Source organism: Chiloscyllium punctatum, chromosome 39, assembly GCF_047496795.1.
Source record: "Chiloscyllium punctatum isolate Juve2018m chromosome 39, sChiPun1.3, whole genome shotgun sequence".
In the NCBI taxonomy this organism is placed as follows: Eukaryota; Metazoa; Chordata; class Chondrichthyes; order Orectolobiformes; family Hemiscylliidae; genus Chiloscyllium; species Chiloscyllium punctatum.
Window position 1 is genome coordinate 59205872 of NC_092777.1, and position 22954 is coordinate 59228825.

Consider the following 22954-nt stretch of genomic DNA (forward strand, 5'->3'; position numbering starts at 1 on the left):
AGGCAGCGTTAATTACGCATCCCTCATTGCCTTTCAGAAGGTACTGGTGAACCACCTTTTTGAACCACTGCAATCCATCTCATGTAGCAGGTACTGCATTGACAGTTAAAGAATTGCAAAACACCTCCAAGCTTGGGTTTGACTAAGAAGGAAACTTTAAAACTGCAGTAATCATATGCAGCTACTGTCCTCGTTCATTACCTTTTTATTCAGGTGGTACAAGTTGTAGCTTTGGAAGACACCCGCGAGAGGAGTCTTGATATACATCTGCAATTTGTCTTATAGTTGACATACTGCTGCCCAACCCAGAATTTTGTCCATTCTTACATCATATTAGTAAAGACCGCTTCAATATCTCATACACAACAATGCAATCGTTGAACATCCCCATTTCTGAGCTTCTGTTGTGGCAAAGGTCATTGAAGAACAAGATGGTTTTGGCTAAGACATTACTCAAAGGAACTACAGCAACATTGTTCTGATGCTGAAGAGACTGGCCTCCACCAACCAAGAGCATTTTTTTGTATTAGGTATGATGCCCCTATTATCAGTGATTTCAGTTTTATTCAGGCTTTTTGGCATTGCCCTTAATCAAATGTTACCTATATCTCAAGAAGAGTATTGCTCTGAAATTATGCTCTTTTGCTTAAGTTGAGATCAAAGCTGCAACATTATCTGGAACTGAATGACTCAGAAGACTAGATAACACTGTCAAGGACATGGATGTAGGTTTGCTCGTTGAGCTTGAAGGTTCACGTCCAGACCGTTCATTATCCTACTTGGTAACATCTTAAGTGGACCTCCGGCGAAGCACTGCTGAAAATTCCTGCTTTCTATTTATATGTTTGGGTGTCCTTGGGTTGGCGATGTCATTTCCTGTGGCGAAGTCACTTCCTGTTCCTTTGCTCAGAGGGTGGTAGATTGAGTCTAACTCAATGTGTTTGTTGATAGAATTCTGGTTGGAATGCAGTGCTTATGGAAATTCTTGTGCGGGTCTTTGTTTGGCTTGTCCTCGGATGGATGTGTTGTCCCAACTGAAGTGATGGCCTTCCTCATCCGTATGTAAGGGTACTAGTGAGAGAGGGTCATGTCTTTTTGTGGCTAGTTGGTGTTCATGTATGCTGGTGGTCAGTTTTCTGTCTGTTTGTCCAACATAGTAACAGTCCTTGCGCGGTATTTTGTAAATGACATTAGTTTTGCTTGTTGTTTGTATAGGTTCTTTCAAGTTCATGAGCTGCTGTTTTAGTGTGTTGGTGGGTTTGTGAGCTATCAGGGTCCGAGTAGTCTGGCAGTCATTTCCGAGATGTCTTTCATGTAGGGATGAGTGGCTAGGGTTTCTGGACGTGTTCTGTTTGTTGCTAAAACAAAAATCAGTGGACTGTGTTCTTTGGGTACCCATTCCTTTTGAATACACAGTATAAGTGATTCCTTTGCTCTGTGTAGTTCCTCTGTGCTGCAGTGTGTGTTGGCTCGTTGAAATAATGTTCTGATGCAGCTAAGTTTGTGGATGTTGGGGTGATTGCTTCTGTAGTTCAATATTTGGCCCGTATGTGTTGTTTTGCTGAAGATGCTGGTTTAAAGTTCCCCATTGGCTGTTCGCTCTACTGTGACATCTAAGAATGGCAGTTTGTTGTTGTTTTCCTCCTCTTCAGTGAATTTGATTCCAGTAAGTGTACTATTGATGGTCTTGAAGGTTTCCTCTAATTTGTTTCATTTAGTGATGATAAAGGTGTCATCCACATAGTGGACCCAAAGTTTGGGTTGGATGGTTGGCAGAGCTGTTCGTTTAAGTCTCTGCATTACTACCCCTGCTAAGAACCCTGATAACTGAGATCTCATGGGTTTTCTGTTGGTTTGTCTGTAGGTTTTGTTGTTGAAGGTGAAGTGGGTGGTAAGGCATAGGTCCACTAGCTTGACGATGTTGTCCTTGTTGAAGAAGTTAGTGGTGTTTGGTGATTGTGTATTTGGGTCTCCTAATAGTGTAGTCAGTGTTTCCTTGGCCAGGTTAATGTTGATTGATGTAAACAGGGCTGTTACATCAAAGAAGACCATTATTTCATCCTCTATCTTATTGTCTTTGATGGTCTTCAGGAATTCTTAGATGGAGCGGATGGATTGTCATGAGTCTTCTACTAAGTGTTTTAGTCTTTCATGTAGCTCCTTGGCCAATATGGAAGTTGGTGTTCCAGGCAGCGAGGCTATGGGTCTGAGGGGGGCTCCTGGTTTTTGAATTTTGGGTAATCCAGTAGAAGCGTGGTGTGTTGGATTCGTCTGGTTTCATTTTTTGGAAGTCGGTCTTATTTGTTTCTCCAGATTTCTGATGTTTTTTTGAGTAGGGCCACTTGTTGGTAAGTGTTGGTATCTCTAAGCAGGGAGTTTGCTTTTTCAATGCAGTCTCTTCGATTTAGAATGACTGTCAAGCGTCCTTTTGTCTGCTGGTAGGATAACAATGTTTTTACCTTTTTTTAGTCTTTCCAGTGCTTTCCTTTCTTGTGTGTTGAGTGTGTTTCCTTCCTTTTTTCTGCTTAATGTTGATGCGACTATCTGTCTGATGGTTTACTGGGTTTCTTCTGAGAGTTGGTTGTCTTTTAGTGTTGTTTCTAATGCTGCTAAGAAATCTATCTTGGTTGCATCCTGGTAGTTAATTTAATCCTCTTATTAACATGGCTTTTTCAGTGTCTGAGAAGGGTCGGTCAGATAAGTCTTTTATCTATGCTTCTGTGTTGTCAGTGTTGTTACTTTGTGTAAGTTTGTCTAGTTTTTTCTGCAGGTCTAGTTTTTTCATTTTCTGTGTTTGTCACTGTCTAATATCTATGGCTTGTTGTACTGTGTCTATCCATTCATGGTTTGTTGCATGAGTGAGTAAAGATTTTTGGTGCAAAATGTCCCGGTTGTATTGACACCTTCCTTTGCCTTGCTGATGCAGAATTATCGGCCAGATTGGATTTGTTCAGCTTTTTGGAAGGATAAAATATGCCTGGGCAACTTAACACATTAGGTAAGTATCAATCTTGCAACTGTACTGCTGCAGCACATCACGCTCTGAAATGTAAGCCTTCAATACGAAAATTGGGGTGCTCAGACTCAGCATTTATGCCATTCAATGCTTTTGGAAAGTTAACTGCTTTTTGGCTCCGAGTGCTGGGTCACTCTTGCGGTACAGAGGCCGAGGCAATATCCCTATCCTTAGATCAGGTTCAAGTCCCACCAGTATTAACATGTAAAAACAGGTTGATTAGAAAAATAGATTCAATACCTGCTACAGCCTCAATTTGGCAAAACATTTCCTTCAAAACTTGACCAATGTAGTCACACTGAGCCAGTATGAAACTCAAACTCCACTTCCAGTGATGAATATATTATTTTGTTTCTTCACTCCGTATTCATTCCAAGCGGTATTCAACATCATGAAACACTGATTCAGCTGAAAGGGGACTGTTATTGATAATCAGCAGGGACTTTCCCTGCTGTGCTCGACATGATACCATGAAACGTCAAGGGATCTGAAATCATTTTGAGGACTCCTAGGGGCAGGCATTACCAAAATACACTGTTGTGCCACTACTTCTGCTGGGTCTGAGTGGTCAGTGAAATAGGACATGACCACAATGGAGAGAATATGAGACACTGACTTAAAGTATGATTTAGTGAATGTGTATCCAGCTACTACTCAACCAGTCTATGGGACAGCTATCCTAATTTTGGCACAAGTTCCCACGTTCAGTGGGGAGAATGTTACAGTGTCAAAGAGGAGCAGTTGCCATTTCTGATGCCTAGGTTAACATTAGGTCATCATTATGGTTTTTCAGTTACTTAGTTTGAATCCAGCCCAAATTGGCAAAATGAAATTCCCAATTTGTTTGTAATTTAGATTGAACTTTTAACTAGTAAGCAGTGAATAAATTTTCTCTCTCAGGGACTTCAAAGATGGGTGCTGTAGGAAATAATTACAACTATATAGCAACAGGGGGAGCTGTTGATACTTTCTTTTAGGAGCTTCTTTCCGTTCACCCATTTCTATATATTAACTCAGTGACTATAAAATGATAGATACGCCAAAAGGAGTAAACTGTCCCAGTGCCTCATAAATGATATCCACGTTAACTATAACTTCTTAGTAACACTTTGAATCATTTTGGTCGTAAACAGACCTAATTGTAGATTTTTTTTTATTTTGGGGTTTTTAAAAATGTGTTAATATATTAAAACCATTGTTTAACAAACTGATCGACTTTGAGTGTTATCATGAATATGGCTGCAACATGCTTTGTTAAAATGAGTTCCCCAATGATTTGTATCTCTATAGGTAATTGTAGGTAGTGTACACATGTACACTGCTTAAGTGCAATGGAAGGAATGCATCAGCAGAAAACAAAAATTAGTGAATAATTAAGGTTTCACTGATTACTTTTATTAATCCTCATACTCAAGCAAACCCTTCCCACAGTGATTTCCCTCACCATCACAGCTTGACAAGCTCTTTACCACACCAGTTAAGTATATCACATGACATCATACCTATTGAAATCACAATTGTACTACATTTAATCTCTGCCAAGACTAATCTGCATGCAGTAGCATTAGTGCCACAACAGGCAAAACAAGTTAAGATTGCTAATGAAAATAATTCAAATAACCCAAATGAGTTGGCAGCAAAGCTGGATGTATACTAACAAGCTGCACTACTGAAGGGGGATATGGGTTCTCACCTTAACCTTCCTCAAAGGATGGTTCCCAGGTAGAGAATCAATGGCAGCATATTATAATTTCAGGATGGGGACTGTGGAGAGAAGTACCAAAATAGGTGCTGACTGAGTAGCTGAGTGTTTTTGTCTAGAAGAGACAAAAGAGAAAAAGGAATAGAAAAGGGATACTGTGAAAATCCGACTCAAGTCTTACTGAAATTGGCAAAGGCCTGAAGGGATCTTTTATGTATTTTCTCAATAAATGAAATGCTACTTGGAATAGGGGGAAAAAAATCAGATTTAAATAAGATTAAACAAACAATCCACTTCAAAGTGCTAGATATCAGTGCAAAATAAAGTCACATTTGTGACTATAAATGTCTGCCATTGTTTTGTAAGCATGGACAAAAACTATGGAATTTGCCATATAATTTAATGCTTACTCATTATCTATCAAAAGTAGATCTAAAAGTAATAATTTCCAGCATCAAACTATGCAGAATATTTTATTATTTATACACAGACAGATCTAGTAAACCTTGCTGACTAAATCAAGAGTTGCAGAATATTAAAATAAGGAACAAGCAATACAAAAATTGCAACAGTCCCAATATGCTTATTGCATTTCAGGGACTTTGCATACGAAATGAGAACATTCTGAACATCTCAGTTTCATCTCAAAAAGGCTAATATTTCAAGCCACATTGATGAAGCATGTCCAGTTGAAACAGTTGCCATGGTTCAGAGTTGATGGCTAACACTAATTCTTGCTTAGCTTGTGAATTTCAAGATATTGACACACTGAACAGTTTAATAGCAGAAACAAACGACCATTCAATACCAATTAAACTGCAGCTGAGAATAAATTCAACAACCTCAGTAGCAAAAAATTTTTTTTTCTTATAAAGTGCATGGAAAAAATTGATTTTATTAAAATATTTAGTCGCACACAGCAATACGAATCAAGGATCGAAACAACTTTTTTTTCCTCAAACATGGATGATGTAATTGAACAACTCAAAATATTTTGCTGTAACTGGATACAACTTAAAAAGGATGCATAGTTGGTCAACTTCCACACTGAATCCAGAGGTCATCTATTAACTGATTGCAAAAGCTAATGATCATTTTTTTAGATCACTGCTATAATGCAGCAAAAAATCAATTTGATATAACAAATAATTGCTCGGTAGCACAGAGTTTAAACATGGTTAAAAGAGAGAAGAAATCATTGTTTTTTTTAAAATAATGCACTCATCAGGACTAGGATGCAAGAAACTGACTTGAACCTAATTTATACAGCTTGAAAAGAGGGTGCTGTTTGGTTGGACCATCATTGGTTGCATCGCCACACCAATTTTGTGCCTGCTCAAGACTTAATATTCTGATCTACGCTAACAAAATCTACAAGAGACAAAATTTGCCAGTATGCCATTTGGTCGCCCCCAATGTCCAAGAGGTCTGCATTCAACAAGTGAACAAAGCATCCACTATTTATTTTGTAATGGATATGACAGAAGAGCATCAACTGATAATTTTAAATCCGAGAAATAGACGTACATCAGCAATCTTCAAATCAACTTCACTTACCATTAGCTGCACTAAGACAAGATTTATTATTGCCACGAACTTTGTTCGTCAATTCTTCTGTAATGTCCATATGCCGATGAATTTCATCACGCATTTCTTCCAGTATTCTGCATAGGTCATATTCCCAGTATTCTTTGTCCAAAGATTCAATTAGTTCAGCCAACTGTACCTTTGAGCTGTAATACCATACTTTCTTATCCTTTTCATCTTCTTTATCTTCTTCACTGAAAGAAAAATACATCAAATTAAATCAAGAAGAGAGTATTATGGCATCCAGGCTGATGTTGCTCCAAAAAGATGATTTGGCTACATTAGGACAGGATGAAGCAGCAGCCTCAAGTCACACTATCATATTAGTTTTCCTCCCCAATATGTGTAAAGCTGAATATATGCATAAATATTTAAAGTACAAAAAGTTTTAAAAGGTATAAAAAGTGATTTCATTACTTGGATCATGATCACAGTTATTTCAAACTTCAGTAACATAATCAAAACAGGAATCATTGGTAATGATCAGCAAGTAGAGCAGCATTTGTGGTGAAAGAACACCAACATTCCAGGTTGTTGACCTTTTATGTGAACTGTTCTGACACAGAGTCACCTACCTGAAACCTGAAATCTCTCTCAACAGATGCAGCTAGACTAATTTTTATTTACATTTCCAGCATCTGAATATTTTGTTTTGGTACAGCTACTTAATCACTTGCTTGAGCCCTTTGACCATAAGGCAAAAGAGAAGTCTGCGCACTCAGCCTACTGAGTCTGCTCCACCATTCAAAGATATCATAGCTGATCTCAATCCTGACCTCTACTTGCCTGCCTTTTCCTTAGATGATAAATTTCTCAGCCTGAACATGGCTAACCATCTAGCCTCTATAGCACTTCAATGGCAAAGACTTGCACGGATTAATAAACTTAAGAAATTCCTCCTCATCTCTTTCTTATACGGGTGACCTCTCATCCTGAAGTTATACCCTCTGGTCCTGGATTCGCGGAAACAACCAGTCTGCATCTACTGAGTCAAATCCTTTATGTTTTAATAAGGTCACCTCTCAAGCTTCTACATTCTAATGTGTACAAGTTCAATATAGTCAACCTCTTCTCCTAAGAAAATCCCTCCATTTTCTGAATCTCTAGATTGCCTGCAATGACAGCATACCTTTCTTTAGGTAAGGGGATCAAAACTGTTCACAGTATTCTAGGTGTGATCTGACTAGTACCTTGTACAGTGATAGGAAGACTTCCTTATTTTGGTATTCCATTTCCTTTGAAATAAATGGCAACATTCTTGTCTTCCTTATTACCTACTGAATGTGGATGCTGACGTTTTGTAAATTTATACACAATCATTCCCAAAAATCCCTCTGCAGTAACTTTCCACAATCTTTCTCAATTTAAATATTCAGTCCCGCTATTCTTCCAGCCAAAACATTTAACCTCACATTGATAATCAAACTTACAATTTGTTTATATCCTTTTGCAGACTGTGTTTCATCCTCACTACCTGGATTTGATCGATTTGGATATCATCCGCAAACTTGGCTATTGTACATTCAGTGACCTGATCCAAGTCAGTCATTCATATAAATATTGTAAATAATTGCAGTCTGAGAATTGATCCCCGAGCATTCTAATAGGTATAGTCCATCATCCTGAAAATACTCCCCTTAGCCCTAATCTCGGCTTCTATTAGAGAATTCTCCATCCATGCTACAATGCTATCCCCAACACTATGGGGTTCTTATCTTTGTAAGTAGCCTAACTTAAATAGCACCTTATCAAATGCCTTCTGGAAATCCAAAAATATACATCCCTTTATCTGTTCTGCTTGTTACAGTCTCAAAGAATTATACAGTCATAGAGATGTACATCATCGATATTTGTCAAGCATGTGCCCTTCATGAAGCCATGCGGACTGGTGGATTATTTTACAAGTTTCCAAATGTTATTACATCCTTCATAATAGACTAATATTTTCCCAACAACAGATGTTAAGATAATTGGCTACAGTTACACGTTTTATAAATACCAAGCTTTATTGAGCCTTCCAAGACTACTTAAAGAAAGACTGGAGATGCTCGTGGCTGTCAAGCTAACAACTTGAAAAGTTTTTAGCCTCTAATTAATATAAATAGGTATAGAAAACCACGTAAATGAAAAAAGCCCAGCTTTGAGTTTAAAATAGTAACCTCCAAAGATACATTGTTGAACTTGTTAAACACAGAATTGTTTCCTAAATTTAGCCTTTTGCTGAGACCCAGGTATATGCATCCAAATAAAAGCAGTTTCAGTCAATGTGACAAAGTCAAATAAAGTTTCTTTTTAAGTTGTGGACTTTGGAGAAATAGTGTTGTGTAAAAAGTGCAGTCTTTTATCAAATAGGGTTCTTTTAAGCTCAATAGGAATAATATTGAAGTACATTAGGTTAATGTATTTTTTCACCAACTGATGCATTGCAACGCTGGACAAAAGTCCCATATGCCCTCCTGCAACCTCAGTACCTCTGTGACAACCAAACCTGATTATGGAAGAGTGGTCCGAAGCCATAATCTTGGTAGTAGTGGAGCATGCATCCTATTACTGATGTGCTAGGATTCCTTAATTACAAAAAATTCTGAATGCAGTTATTGAAAAAAGACTTGACTGAACTCCACAAGGTCAGACACACTAAATAAAATCTTTCACTGAATATTGAACAGAATTTTACAGTAATGAGAATGCCAGAAAATGCAAACCACAGGTAACAGGAATTTCCTTGGGTTTCTTCACAACTTGAAATATCTCCCATAACTCTGGCATGAACTCTAGCCGTGCATAAATAAGGATTCAGTTGGTTCAACTGTAGCCAAAGAGGAGAACCTGAGGGTAATTCTGTGACAGATTTTCAGCAATTCTTTATATGTTATATATGAATGTTATATATGAATATGTTATACGTGAATGCTGAAGGTCTCACCCACATAGAACACATACACATAAACAAATGTTGGTGTCACACTAAGAACTGAAACCCTAAGATCAAAATCGTGTAACAACTGCAAATCTTTTGCGGTCCAAAAGAAAAAGCCCTCTTCAGTTCAGGTTTGAAAAATGAGATAATGCCCAAGTCGTGAAGCCTCATCCATAAGTTCTCCATGGCATTGCTCTATCCCACTAACCGTTTTAGCTCCACATCCCAGCTCTTCTCTTTCTTTGCAACTTGACAAATGTCAAATGTCAATTACGATGCATTCCACCTCTCCTGTCCATTAGGAGTACAGGTTCATAAGTTTTCTCCCAACACTCCTCCTCCATGCTATTTAATTTCTCCTAACTCTAAAAGCCCTCCTGAAATCTCTTCAAACTTACCTAAAATCGTCTAACTTCCCATGAAAGACCTTCAAACAGTTATACTGTGAACAGATCTATGTCTGGTAGATGCAAATGCTTCATGATGGAAAACAAGAGTTTTTCTAAAAGACTGATTTTGTTTAAATTGTCCAGTCTGATGCATACCAATAACAACCCTCAATGAATTCCCAAGAGCAAAGTGTTGCACAAATCTGCAATCTGGTATTAAGCACAGACTGGGTATACTGAAATTGCAAAGGAACAACAGCATTTCACAGAATGAAAACACAAGTTACTGATTGCGGTTGCTTGTATTGTTAGTACCTTTACTTGTTATATTGCTTTGAAATAGTCTTAAGACCACAGTCTCAACGTAACAGTAAAAGTTGCACAACATGTCATGCATGAACGTCTAATGATATTCTACACCTGGAGTAAAAATGTCTATTACATTAACACTGAATGTTTACACGCAAGATAACTTAAAATGTAATTTTATGATACAAAAGTCAATAAGCTGATAAACCTATGTTTACCAAATAAACCAAATACCACCCATGTTTAAAGGATGTGCTAGAGTGAATGTAACATCTTTAAATATGTTACTTCATTCACATGCTCATTATATACAATGAATGCTTTTCTTTTCTCCTTTGTTCAACTTACCACAATATCCACGTAAGTTTTATGATGCTCATGCCTGGAAAATTCAGTGGAATCAGACTTTGAGGTAACTGCACCAAGTAATGCAAGTATAATTTGGTTGTTTCCATGTTTTACTTAGGGGTGTCGGAACTTCATCGATAAGGTGTCAGATTGGGTGCTACAACATTTTGTGTGCATTCTGTGCTTTTGTAGAAAAATGTCTTAAGATGTTTCAGAGCTACAAGAAAGATAGCGGACACAGTCAAAGTTGGAGACATTGGCATTGGGGGACTGGTAGTTGTAGTTTGGTCAAGGTGGTGAATTTCAAGGAGGATCTTACACTGCACAATCAGCATAGTGTGATAGAATCTCTACTGCGCAGGTAGAGGCCTTTAGGCCTATCAAGTCTGCATGGACCCTCCGAACAGTATCCCACCCAGAACCCACCACCACCCTATTCTAATATTCAAATGACTGAAGGAATGAAACTAAGAGCAAGAAAAGCCAAAATGGGTCCATTAGATCATTTAACATATAAATGTAGTAGCTACTTTGCACATAGCAACATCCCTGAAAACAAATGTTCACAATTGATCGATTTGACTAAGGAAGGATTGTTGAAAAGATACGACCATTACAAAGACTATTTTTTGGTGGAAAAAGATTCATTATTTAAAAACCTAAAATTACAGTGATATCTATTTTGGTCAGATAACTTGGCAGCATTCAACAATCAAACTAATAGTCAAAGAATCACCACTTACCCTCAGTGCAAGTCTAAGGTTAAGACAGTCTATGAAAAGTAACAACCAAATCTTCAAAAAGGAAGAAAATTTACATTTATTTTCTTTAAAGAACAACCTTGGATTTTTAGCTTTCAGTGAAAGTACCTGTACAGCAACCAATGCAAATCTTAAACAAAAACGTTTCGATATTTGTTAAAAAGTTACATTTATTTGGGAGGAAGGAAAAGACAAAGGTCAGACTTTCTCCCCATTCACTCCCAAATAATGTCTTAATTTTGGATACAATTCCTCAAGTACTGCAGTTTCAAAGTACTTTCCCTAAGAGACCAGTGAGAACATGTATAGGGTATAAACAGGCAAGGAAAGAGTTAAGTTGTGAGTTTTGTGATACAAGAGGTTCAGCTGAGCATCACTCAGATCAGATAAGAACTTACAGTTAACAATGGGCAAGGGTAATGGGTTAACAAGGTGGAAAAGCATTCATTATGTAGAGCCATTTAATAAGAGGAGGTAGTGTTCAGTATGTAACGTCAGTTAACAAGATGACATGTATTAATTATGTGAAGCCAGGTATTCATTGTCTAACAGCAGCTCGCTTAATCTTTACTGTTGATACTTGTTGATTGCAACAATCTATTGCCTTATCTGGATGCTCCTCCCTGTAAAATGACTATATAGTTCATTGAAAAACTGCTGTTCCAGAGAAGACCATGAACTCATGTCTCTATGCACATGGGCGATCGTTCTCTCTTCCCCCAGGGCTCAGAATAAAGATGAAGGAGGTAAAACTATACTGTGTCACTGAACATTTTGCTTTGATTTTGGTAGTGCTGGTGGTGGTGGTGGTGGTGGTGGGGAAATCGACACCAGTACAGACATGGCGGCCCCAACAAACATCAGCTGAAGCCAATGAACTGTGGTAAACAGTCAAAACCTCTATTTGTATTTGCAAGGCAGGAGCAGAAAACTTTCCCATTCTGTATCCTCAAAACACCCTAATCACTTATCACACCTGCTCAAGAATCACTACCTCACAAAAATAATTAATCCTAAGAATTGGGATAACCACCTCAACTTATTCTACTTTATGCACCAGTGTCAAATGATCCTCACATGAAGGTGTACAGTAACTGGGATCACAGATCAAACTGCAGTAATAATCATTTTTGAAGGAAATACTCCAATACATGCAGTCTTTTGTTAATTTTTTCTTACACTATTGCTTTCATAAATAATAAATGGAAAAGAATTTTAAGCATGACCAAAGATGAAAAACAGAAACAAAACAACCAACAGTTAACTTACATTTAAACTCCAATAATCCAAATTATTTTAAGTTTGAAATCAATTGCAATGTCATGCAGTGCTAGTGTTCCTAATTTTGGCTCAAATCCCATCTGCTCCAGGCATGTGCTGGAACATGTCTGAGCAGGCTGATGAAAAGTATCCAAGATCAATTGCAAACATCTTGATTAAGTGCAGCAAAATGTCAATAGTTCATTAGTCAAATACACAAAATATCTCTTGTTTTCTCTACTTAGTTTGATATCTTGGCACTCTCGACTCCAAGTCTGAAATATTAAATCAAAGCTCCATTTTCCAATCAAGTAGATGTAAAAAGTTCCAAGATACGTTCAAATAAGAATGCATGAATACTCTTGGTCAATCTTCAAATGAGATCACACAACAAAAATAAATATGGTTGAGAAGTCGTGATTTGTGAATTCCAGAGGATATGGAACAGCGCAATATAGATTTAACTTCTGCCTCGCAAAATGACTGAACATAAGAATAATGTAAGCTATTCCACTCCATAGCCCATTCTGCTAATTAATGCAACCAATCATCAATTACACATTATCAATCTCAGTTTTGACACTTTCAATTAACTCAATTTTTTTTGTGGAAAGTATTCTGGATAATCAATGCTCACTGACATCACCCTTACAGCAGCGCAGTTCTAATTTTAAGTACTTTTACATCAACCTTATTCAAATGTGTCACATGTGCCTGGGGCAGTTGGGACTTTAACCAAGACCTTCTAGCCCAGAGGCACAGATGACATTATCACTACGCCAAAAAATTCCTCTCCAGTTTTGAAGTTATATTTCTTAGTGTTGGACTCTAACCAAAAGCATTCATTCCTCTATAGATTCTAAAAAAACCAAAAAAACTGCAGATGCCGGAAATCAGAAACAATAACAAAAATTGCTGGAAAATCTCAGCAGTCCTGGCAGCATTGTGGAAAGAAATCAGCGTTAATGTTTTGAGTCCAGTGACTTTTCTTCAGGACTTCTTCCACTTATTATATGAACTCTTGACAGTTTTCAATTACAGCCACGCCTTAATCTTCGAATCGAAGGATGCAAGTCCAGCATGAGAAAGAACCTGATAACCTAACCCTTTTATTCCAAGAAATTTGTGCTGCACTCCTAACTGAAATGTATATGTAAATGTACTAGGACCCAGTAAATGCAGTATTCCAAATAAAATAGCTAAACAATCTAGTTAAATTCTAAGAGATGAACTTAAAATTTATATTATAAATTATGATTAATAATTAAATGTATACATTTTTAAGAAATAGCATCTCATCTCAGTGCTTAATGTACCATGGTACTGCTCGTAGTGAATGCGACACCTAGAGGATGGAAGTCCAAATTTCACCCTGCCAAGGTGTGAAACTAAACTCCATAATCACCTAATTAGCCAGCTCGGAAAAATTAGCATGCAATTTATTGGATTGCCATAAAAATGCATACAAGTTTATTATTATTATTAAAGGAAGGGAACCAACCATGAGCCATCTCGCCTGTCCTACACTTTATCTATAGCCGACACATACAATGTCGGCAATGGGGAAAGGAGCCATGTGACTGAAAGATAAACAAATAATAGTTTGTGCCATCTTACAGAAACCTAGAGAGAGCATTTAAAGTTAGGAATTACCTTTAGTACTTTTGGAACAGAAGCAGAGATGAACAGCAATAAGTTTGACTTCTCTATAATTTGTTAATTCATTATAGTGAGTGGAGAATATATCTTATAGAAAAATCTTTAGCCTAGTGCACACTGTTGGATGAGGGTTTCATAGAATCCCTGTAGTGTGCAAACCGGCAGTTTGGCCCAACAAGCCCACACCAACCCTCTGAAGAGTATCCCACCCAGACCTATTCCTCTCCCCTGACTAATGCACCTAACCTAATCATCCCTGAACACTTCAGGCAATTTCACCTAACCTGCACATCTTTGGATTATAGGAGGAAACTGGAGTACCCAGAGGAAACCCACGCAGGCACAGGAAAAATGTGCAAACTCCACACAGACAGTCGCCCGCGACTGGAATTGAAACTGTGCCCCTGGTGCTGTGAGGCAAGCGCTTGCACGTAGCGTGAATTTTCAAAACACTTTTGAATAGGTAACTTAATGGAGCTGGTGGGCAAATCTTGGACTGGCTAAGAAATAACTTACGTTACTGTATGGAATCACAAACCATGGAATTCTGCTGGCAGTGGTGTCACGATGTTGTTCTCAACAACCTTAATAACTTGTTAGCGAGTTTTGAGACGATTTGTGGCTCATGTTGAGGATCTGGATGCAAGTTTGCTCGCTGAGTTGGAAGTTTCGTTTTCGTGCAGCAAACTTGCATCCTTAATAACTTGTATGTGTGTATTCAGGCAGTGTCCACAAACTTGTAGGATAATAAAGATCTTCGTGAAAAAATTTAAACTATAATTAGATCTAGATGTAATGGAGTAGAATAGACCTGAGTTTGTCAAGTGTCATTTCGAACCATCAATATTTGCAAGGCATAAAGAGAGGGCTAACACTAAGTATGCATCTTATATGAAGGGTTGCAGATCAAAGACTGGTGACCAGAAAAAAACAACCAAATGTTATTATAAATGAATCACTAAAAATGCAATGCCAGTGTCACAAGATGAAACTAAATAAAGTATTGAGATGTAATGACAAACAAAACCAGTATAAAATAAAAGGCACAACAGTAAATTATCCTTCTACATGACTTCAGTTTTAACCTTGTCTAGAACACTGTGCCAATTCTGGTTCCCTCAAATGATGGCTGGTCTGGAGTTACTGAAAAATATTCAAAGAAAGCACACATTGATACCAATCTAAATATCCTTAGTTATTACACTAAGATCAGAATGGCTCTATTTGTTAAAACCCAAGAATAAAGATAAGCCATCAAGATAATCAAGGAACTAGACTGTCAGTGCAGAAAACTACTACAGTTAGATTGTTTTTGGGGGCGCTGGGAGGGGGGAAAGCAGAGAACGCATGTATAGGTCATGCAAAGTAGAATTGTTGTGTCAAGTGTTTTCATTTTTATGAAGATCACTTTTTTTTTGGAATAAGAAATTACTTTGAGGACCAAGCCTCAAATCACTGCAAGTCATATATAAAAGAAAAGAGCTGAATGAGTTGCTGAACATCACTGCCAGAAGAGCCCAAGAGATACACAGTATGGAAATAGACCCTTCAGTCCAACTCGCCCATGCCGACCAGATATACTATATAAATGTAGTTCCATTTGCCAGCATTTGGCCCATACTCTTCTAAACCCTTCCTATTCATATATCCATCCAGATGCCTTTTAAATGTTCCAATTGTACTAGCCTCCACCACTTCCTCTGGCAACTCATTCTATACACATCCCAACCTCTGCGTGAAAAAGTCGCCCCTTAGGTCTCTATTATATCTTTCCCTTCTCACCCTAAACTTAAGCCCTCTAGTTTTGAACTCACCCACCCCAAGGGAAAAGACCTTGACTATTCATCCTTTTTATGCCCCTCATGATTTTATAAGGACACCCCTCAGCTGCTAATGCTCCAGGATAAATAGTGCCAGTCTATTCAGCCTCTACCTGTAGCTCAAACTCTCCACCTGGCAACATCTTTGTAAATCTTTTCTGAACCCTTTCAAGTTTCACAACATCCTTCCTATAGCAGGGAGACCAGAATTGCACACAGTATTCCAGTAGTGGCCAAACCAAATGTCCTGGTCAGTCATAACATGACCTCCCAACCCCTGTACATGTTGTTTTATGATCATGCACATTTTGTTAATGCAAATTTACTGTAACGCAATTGACGAATTGGAGGCACATTTTCTAAAATGCGAACTTTTAAAACATGTCTTGGCAGTAACACAATTACATCACCAACATTTAAGCTGGCTCTAATGCATGATCTTCCTTTAACGCAGGGTTGGACAAGAATGCAACTAGTGCATTATACAAGAACTACTGTACTCAGTGCCAATAAAGGAAAGCATATCAAATGCCGCCTTCACTATTCTATCTACTTGTGACTTCACTTTCAAGGAACGATAAACCTGCAATCTAAGGTCTCTTTTTTTCAACAACACTCCCCAGGGCCTTACCATTAAGTGTATATGGTGTGCCCTGATTTGCCTTTCTAAAACACATTTAGAACATAGAACATAGAACAATACAGCACAGAACAGGCCCTTCGGCCCACGATGTTGTGCCGAACTTCTATCCTAGATTAAGCACCCATCCATGTACCTATCCAAATGCCGCTTAAAGGTCGCCAATGAATCTGACTCTACCACTCCCACGGGCAGCGCATTCCATGCCCCCACCACTCTCTGGGTGAAGAACCCACCCCTGACATCTCCCCTATACCTTCCACCCTTCACCTTAAATTTATGTCCCCTTGTAACACTCTGTTGTACCCGGGGAAAAAGTTTCTGACTGTCTACTCTATCTATTCCTCTGATCATCTTATAAACCTCTATCAAGTCACCCCTCATCCTTCGCCGTTCCAACGAGAAAAGGCCGAGAACTCTCAACCTATCCTCGTACGACCTACTCTCCATTCCAGGCAACATCCTGGTAAATCTTCTCTGCACCCTCTCCAAAGCTTCCACATCTTTCCTAAAGTGAGGCGACCAGAACTGCACACAGTACTCCAAATGTGGCCTAACCAAAGTCCTGTACAGCTGCAACATCACCTCACGACTCTTGAATTCAATCCCTCTGCTAATGAACGATAATACTCCATAGGCCTTCTTACAAACTCTATCCACCTGAGTGGCAACCTTCAAAGATCTATGTACATAGACCCCAAGATCCCTCTGTTCCTCCACCTGACCAAGAACCCTACCATTAACCCTGTATTCCGCATTCTTATTTGTTCTTCCAAAATGGACAACTTCACACTTGGCAGGGTTGAACTCCATCTGCCACTCCTCAGCCCAGCTCTGCATCATATCTAAGTCCCTCTGCAGCCGACAACAGCCCTCCTCACTGTCCACAACTCCACCTATCTTTGTATCATCTGCAAATTTACTGACCCACCCTTCGACTCCCTCATCTAAGTCATTAATAAAAATTACAAACAGCAGAGGACCCAGAACTGATCCCTGCGGAACTCCACTTGTAACTGGACTCCATGCTGAATATTTACCATCTACTACCACTCTCTGACTTCGACCGGTTAGCCAGTTTTCTATCCAATTGGCCAAATTTCCCTCTATCCCATGCCTCCTGACTTTCCGCATAAGCCTACCATGGGGAACCTTATCAAATGCCTTACTAAAATCCATGTACACTACATCCACTGCTCTACCCTCATCCACATGCTTGGTCACCTCCTCGAAGAATTCAATAAGACTTGTAAGGCAAGACCTACCCTTCTAAACTAAACTCCATCTGCCACTCCTTGGCCCATCTGATCAAGATCCCATTATACTCGGAGGTAACTTTTTTGGTAATCTACAAACTTATTAACCATACTTCCTGTACTCTCATCCAAATCATTTACACAATGATAGAAAGCAGTCAACCCAGCACCGACCCTTGTGGGACACCACTGGCCACAGGTCTCCAGTCTGTGCAACCCTCCACCATCACCCTCGGTGTTCTACCGTCAAGCCAGTTTTGTGTACAAATAGCTAGTTCTGCCCCTATTCGGTGTGATGTAACCTTGCTAACCAATCTACCATGAGGAACCTTGTTGAATGCTTTATGAAGTCCACATAGAGCATGTCCACTGCTCTGCCCTCATCAATCCTCTTTACTACTTCTACAAAAAACTCAATCAAGTATGCGAGACACCATTTTCTATGCGCAAAATCATGCTGACTATCCCTAATCAATCCTTGCTTTTCTAAATACATCTAAATCCTATCCATCAGGATTCCCTCCAACACTTTGCCAAGCACCAAATTTAGGCTTACTGATCTACAGGTCCCTTGCTTTTCTTTATTACCTTTCTGAAATAGTGGCACCATATTAGCCAGCCAATCTCCAGTCTTCCAACACCTCACATGTGACTATCAATGATACAAATATCTCAGCAAGGGGCCCAACAATCTCTTTCCGAGCTTCCGACAGAGTTCTAGGATACAACTGATCAAGACCCTGGGATATCTCTATCATTATGCGGTTTTAGACATTCAGCAACTCCTCCTCTGTAATATGGACATTTTTCAAGATGTCACTATTTATTTCTCCATTTTCCATACGCTTATCCACAGTAAACACTGATGCAAAATACTAGTTCAGTATCTCCCCCATCTCCTACGGTTCCACACACAGATGGCCTTGCTGATGTCTAAGGTGCCCTATTCTCTCCCCAGTTATCCTTCTGTCCTTAACGTACTTATAAAACCCATGTGGATTCTCCTTAACCCTATTTGCCAAAGCTATCTCACGTCCCCTTTTTGACCACCTGATTTCTCTCAAGTATACTCCGACTGCTTTTACACTGAGTCATAGAGACATACAGCATGGAACCAGACTCTTTGGTCCAACCCGTCTATGCCGAAAAGATATCCCAACCCAATCTAGTCCCACCTGCCAGCATCCACAACCCCCCCCCCTCCCCCAGCCCATATCCCTCCAAAACCTTCCTATTCATATACCCAACCAAATGCCTCTTAAATGTTGCAATTGTAGCAGCCTCCACCACTTCCTCCTGCAGCTCATTCCATACATGTACCACCACTTGTGTGTATAAGTTGCCCCTTAGGTCTCTTTTTTATCATTCCCCTCTCACCCTAAACCTATGCCCTCTGGTTCTGGACTCCCCCACCCCAGGGAAAAGACTTTGTCTATTTACCTTATCCATGCCCCTCACAATTTTGAAAACCTCCTATAAGGTCACCCCTCAGCCTCCGACGCCCAGGGAAAACAGCCCCAGCCTGTTCAGCCTCTCTCAATAGCTCAATTCCTCCAACCCAGGCAACATCCTTGTAAATCTTTTCTGAACCCTTTCAAGTTTCACAACATCTTTCTGATAGGAAGGAGACCGGAATTGCACACAATATTCCAACAACGGCCTAACCAATGTCCTGTACAGCCGCAACATGACCTCCCAACTCCTGTACTCAATACTCTGACCAATAAAGGAAAGCATACCAAACGCTTTCTTCACTATCCTATCTACCTGCGATTCAACTTTCAAAGAGCTATGAACCTGCACTCCAAGGTCTCATTGTTCAGCAACACTGCCTAGGACCTTACCATCAAGTATATAAGGCCTGCTAAGATTTGCTTATCCAAAATGCAGCACCTCGCATTTATCTGAATTAAACTCCATCTGCCACTTCAGACCCATTGGCCCATCTGGTCTAGATCCTGGTGTAATCTGAGGTAACCCTCTTCGCTGTCACTACATCTCCAATTTTGGTGTCATCTGCAAACTTGATAACTCTACCTTTTATGCTCACATTCAAATCATTTATGTAAATGACAAAAAGTAGAGGGCCCAGCACCGATCCTTGTGGCACTCCACTGGTCACAGGCCTCCACTCTGAAAAACAACCCTCCACCACCACCCTCTGTCTTCTACCTTTGAGCCAGTTCTGTATCAAAATGGCTAGTTCTCCCTGTATTCCATGAGATCTAACCTTGCTAATCAGTCTCCCATTGGGAACCTTGTCGAACGCTTTACTGAAGTCCATATAGATCACATCTACTGCTCTGCCCTCATCAATCCTCTTTGTTACTTCCTCAAAAGACTCATTCAAGTTTGTGAGATATGATTTCCCACGCTCAAAGCCATGCTGACTATCCTGAATCAGTCCTTGCCTTTCCAAATACATGTACATCCTGTCCCTCAGGATTCCCTCCAACAACTTGCCCACCACCGAGGTCAGGCTCACCGGTCTATAGTTCCCTGGTTTGTCTTTACCGCCCTTCTTAAAACAGTGGCACCACATTTGTCAACCTCCAGTCTTCCGGCACCTCACCTGTGACTATCGATGATACAAATATCTCAGCAAGAGGCCCAGCAATTACTTGTCTGGCTTCCCACAGAGTTCTCGGGTGCACCTGATCAGGTCCTGGGGATTTACCCGTTTCAATACATACAGCACTTCCTCCTCTGTAATCTAGACATTTTGCAAGATGTCACCATTTATTTCCCTACAGTCTATATCTTCCATATCCTTTTCCATCGTAAATACTGATGCAAAATATTCATTTAGTATCTCCCCCAATTTCTGTGGCTCCACACGAAGGCCTCCTTGCTGATCTTCGAGGGGCCCTATTCTCTCCTTACTCTTTTGTCCTTAATATATTTGTAAAAACCCATTGGATTCTCCTTAATTCTATTTGCCAAAGCCATCTCATGTCCTCTTCTTTTTTTCCCCTCCTGAATTCCTTTTTAAAGTATATTCCTACTTCCTTTATACACTTCTCAGGATTCCCTCGATCTATCCTGTCTATACCTGACATATGCTTCCTTCTTTTTCTTAACCAAACCCTCAATTTCTTTAGTCATCCAACATTCCCTATAACACCCCCCCCCCCCCCCCCCCCCCCCCCGGCCCAAGCATTTCTAGTAAATTCCCCTGCCAAGAGATTAGCCCCCTTCCAATTTAGGTGCAATCCGTCTTTCTTGTGCAGGTCACTTCTACCCCAAAAGAGATTCCAATGATTCAAAAATGTGAATCCTTCTCCAATACACCAGCTCCTCAGCCATGAATTCATCTGCTCTATCCTCCTATTCCTGCCCTCACTAGCTCGTAGCACTGGAGTAATCTAGATATTAATACCCTTGAGGACCTTTTTTTTAAAATTTCTACCTAACTCTCTGTAATCTCCCTTCAGAATCTCAACCTTGTCCCTTCCTATATTGTTGGTTCCAATGTGGACAATGACCTCTTGCTGGTCCCTCTCCCCCATGAGAACATTCTGTTCCCTCTCGGAGACATCCTCGATCCTGGCACCAGGGAAACAACACACCATTCTGCTTTTTCTCTGCTGACCACAAATGTCTGTCTGTTCCTCGGAGTACAGAATCCCTAACACAATTGATCTCTTGGAAGCTGAGGGAATCACTCAATTTTTGATGTCTATACCTGCCACATGTTTCCTTCTTACATTGAAATTACAGATCATAAAAAAGGTAGGAAAATTTTGGGTGATGCACTTCATGGTGATGTTTAGTTAGCATTCAGAAGCTTCGGAATTTTATAGATATGCTGTCTCTTTAACTGGCTTAGAGATTTTACTGTTTTAGATGTTTCTTCCAGAAGGTTTTACTGCTATGGCAGGGATAAGAGTTGAGAATCATTATTCCCAGTTGCAACATGATAATAAGGAATAGGTTTGATCGATCAGTTGGCTGTTTCCTGTTTTTCCTTCTCATAAGTTTGTAAATAAAGCCATCCAGCTTTGAAACTGCTGCAAGGATGCAATTAAAGAGTGAAATATTTGCATAGGTAATTACAAATGTAAATGTGGTCATCGGTCATGACCATGGGAAAACTGACAAGGTAAGTTTGGATTTGTCGATAGGAAACGTACACAACTGCTTCTGTGCACATACACATTTGATATACAAGTACTACACTTACAGCAGTAATAAAGTTTTAAATAAATTTACTACTGTTACCACCAGATCTGACAGCAGTTCCTCATATTAAATAATGTCATTGTGGTTTTCAACCAAATTAGTACAGACAGCAAGTGCTGATCGATCAACTGCTGAGGTAGGTTCAACATACTAGGGTCTGATCCTAGCTTTGTATGATAATGAGACAATTTAATGGGTCAGCAGAGATTGGGAATGGAACTATGGACATATTTGCTCTTTGGCAGGAGAACAATGAAGCTAACTGATGTTGCAGCTAAACTAATGAACTCAGCACTGATCAAAGACCAAAGCTAAATCACCTAAGCCTCCAATAGCTCTATTCATTGTGTGAACGGTTTACCTTTGACCCCAACCCTAAATACATAAGAACATTTATGGGAATTATTATATATGACCCAAAGAGTACCACAGATATTGGCATAAAGGTTGACTTCTGAAGTCTCCTAAAAGTATTCCAAAATGGATAGACTTTCATAGACAGTAAAAAATGTGAACCAGTAATGCTGGTGTGTGCCATATTGAAACTTTGGGAATAAATGCAACACCAAGATAACCAGTGATGCCAAGGCCAAATTTCCTCTCAAAGGCAGTTGAGGGAAAGCTAAAATTTAGTTGGGACACTGCAGACTGCCAAAGCAAATTTACTTGATGAAAATGTGTGCAAACTGGTTTACAATTTCAAAACTTGAACCCCCATAATGTCATGTCAACCTTATCTTAGACTGAGAAGTGAAAAACTTGTTCCAAGTGTCAAGATGTCCACAGGGTTGTCTTACATTTTCAAAGAATTGAAGTAGATGAAGGAACTGTGTGATTCACAAGTTTCACAGAAGTAACATGGCAATATTAACCTTTCAAGAAACTGATCACCATGAATGACGTTGAAGCTCAATGGATCAATTCTGAAGATGAAAACAGTATTCCTCCCTACTGCTACAAACTCTCAGACTGAGGCCAGTTATCCTTACAGAGTATTCAGCAAGTCAAAAAGATAAATTCAACTTTGAAAATATGCATGGGTAAATTCATTTATCATGTTATAAAACAGGGACAGAGATAAAAGATGTCATAAATAAGAGCCAGT

General features: G+C 39.4%; 1 protein-coding gene across 14 annotated transcripts in view; it reads right to left on the bottom strand.

Annotated features, from left to right (window-relative positions):
* bptf (bromodomain PHD finger transcription factor) overlaps positions 1-22954 on the bottom strand; it is a 149386-nt gene that overhangs the window by 109283 nt on the left and 17149 nt on the right. For all 14 annotated transcript variants that reach the window (XM_072558858.1, XM_072558859.1, XM_072558861.1 and 11 more), the window contains exon 3: positions 6276-6499. In XM_072558858.1, coding sequence (XP_072414959.1) covers positions 6276-6499 — 224 coding nt within the window. The remainder of the gene's footprint in view (positions 1-6275; positions 6500-22954) is intronic.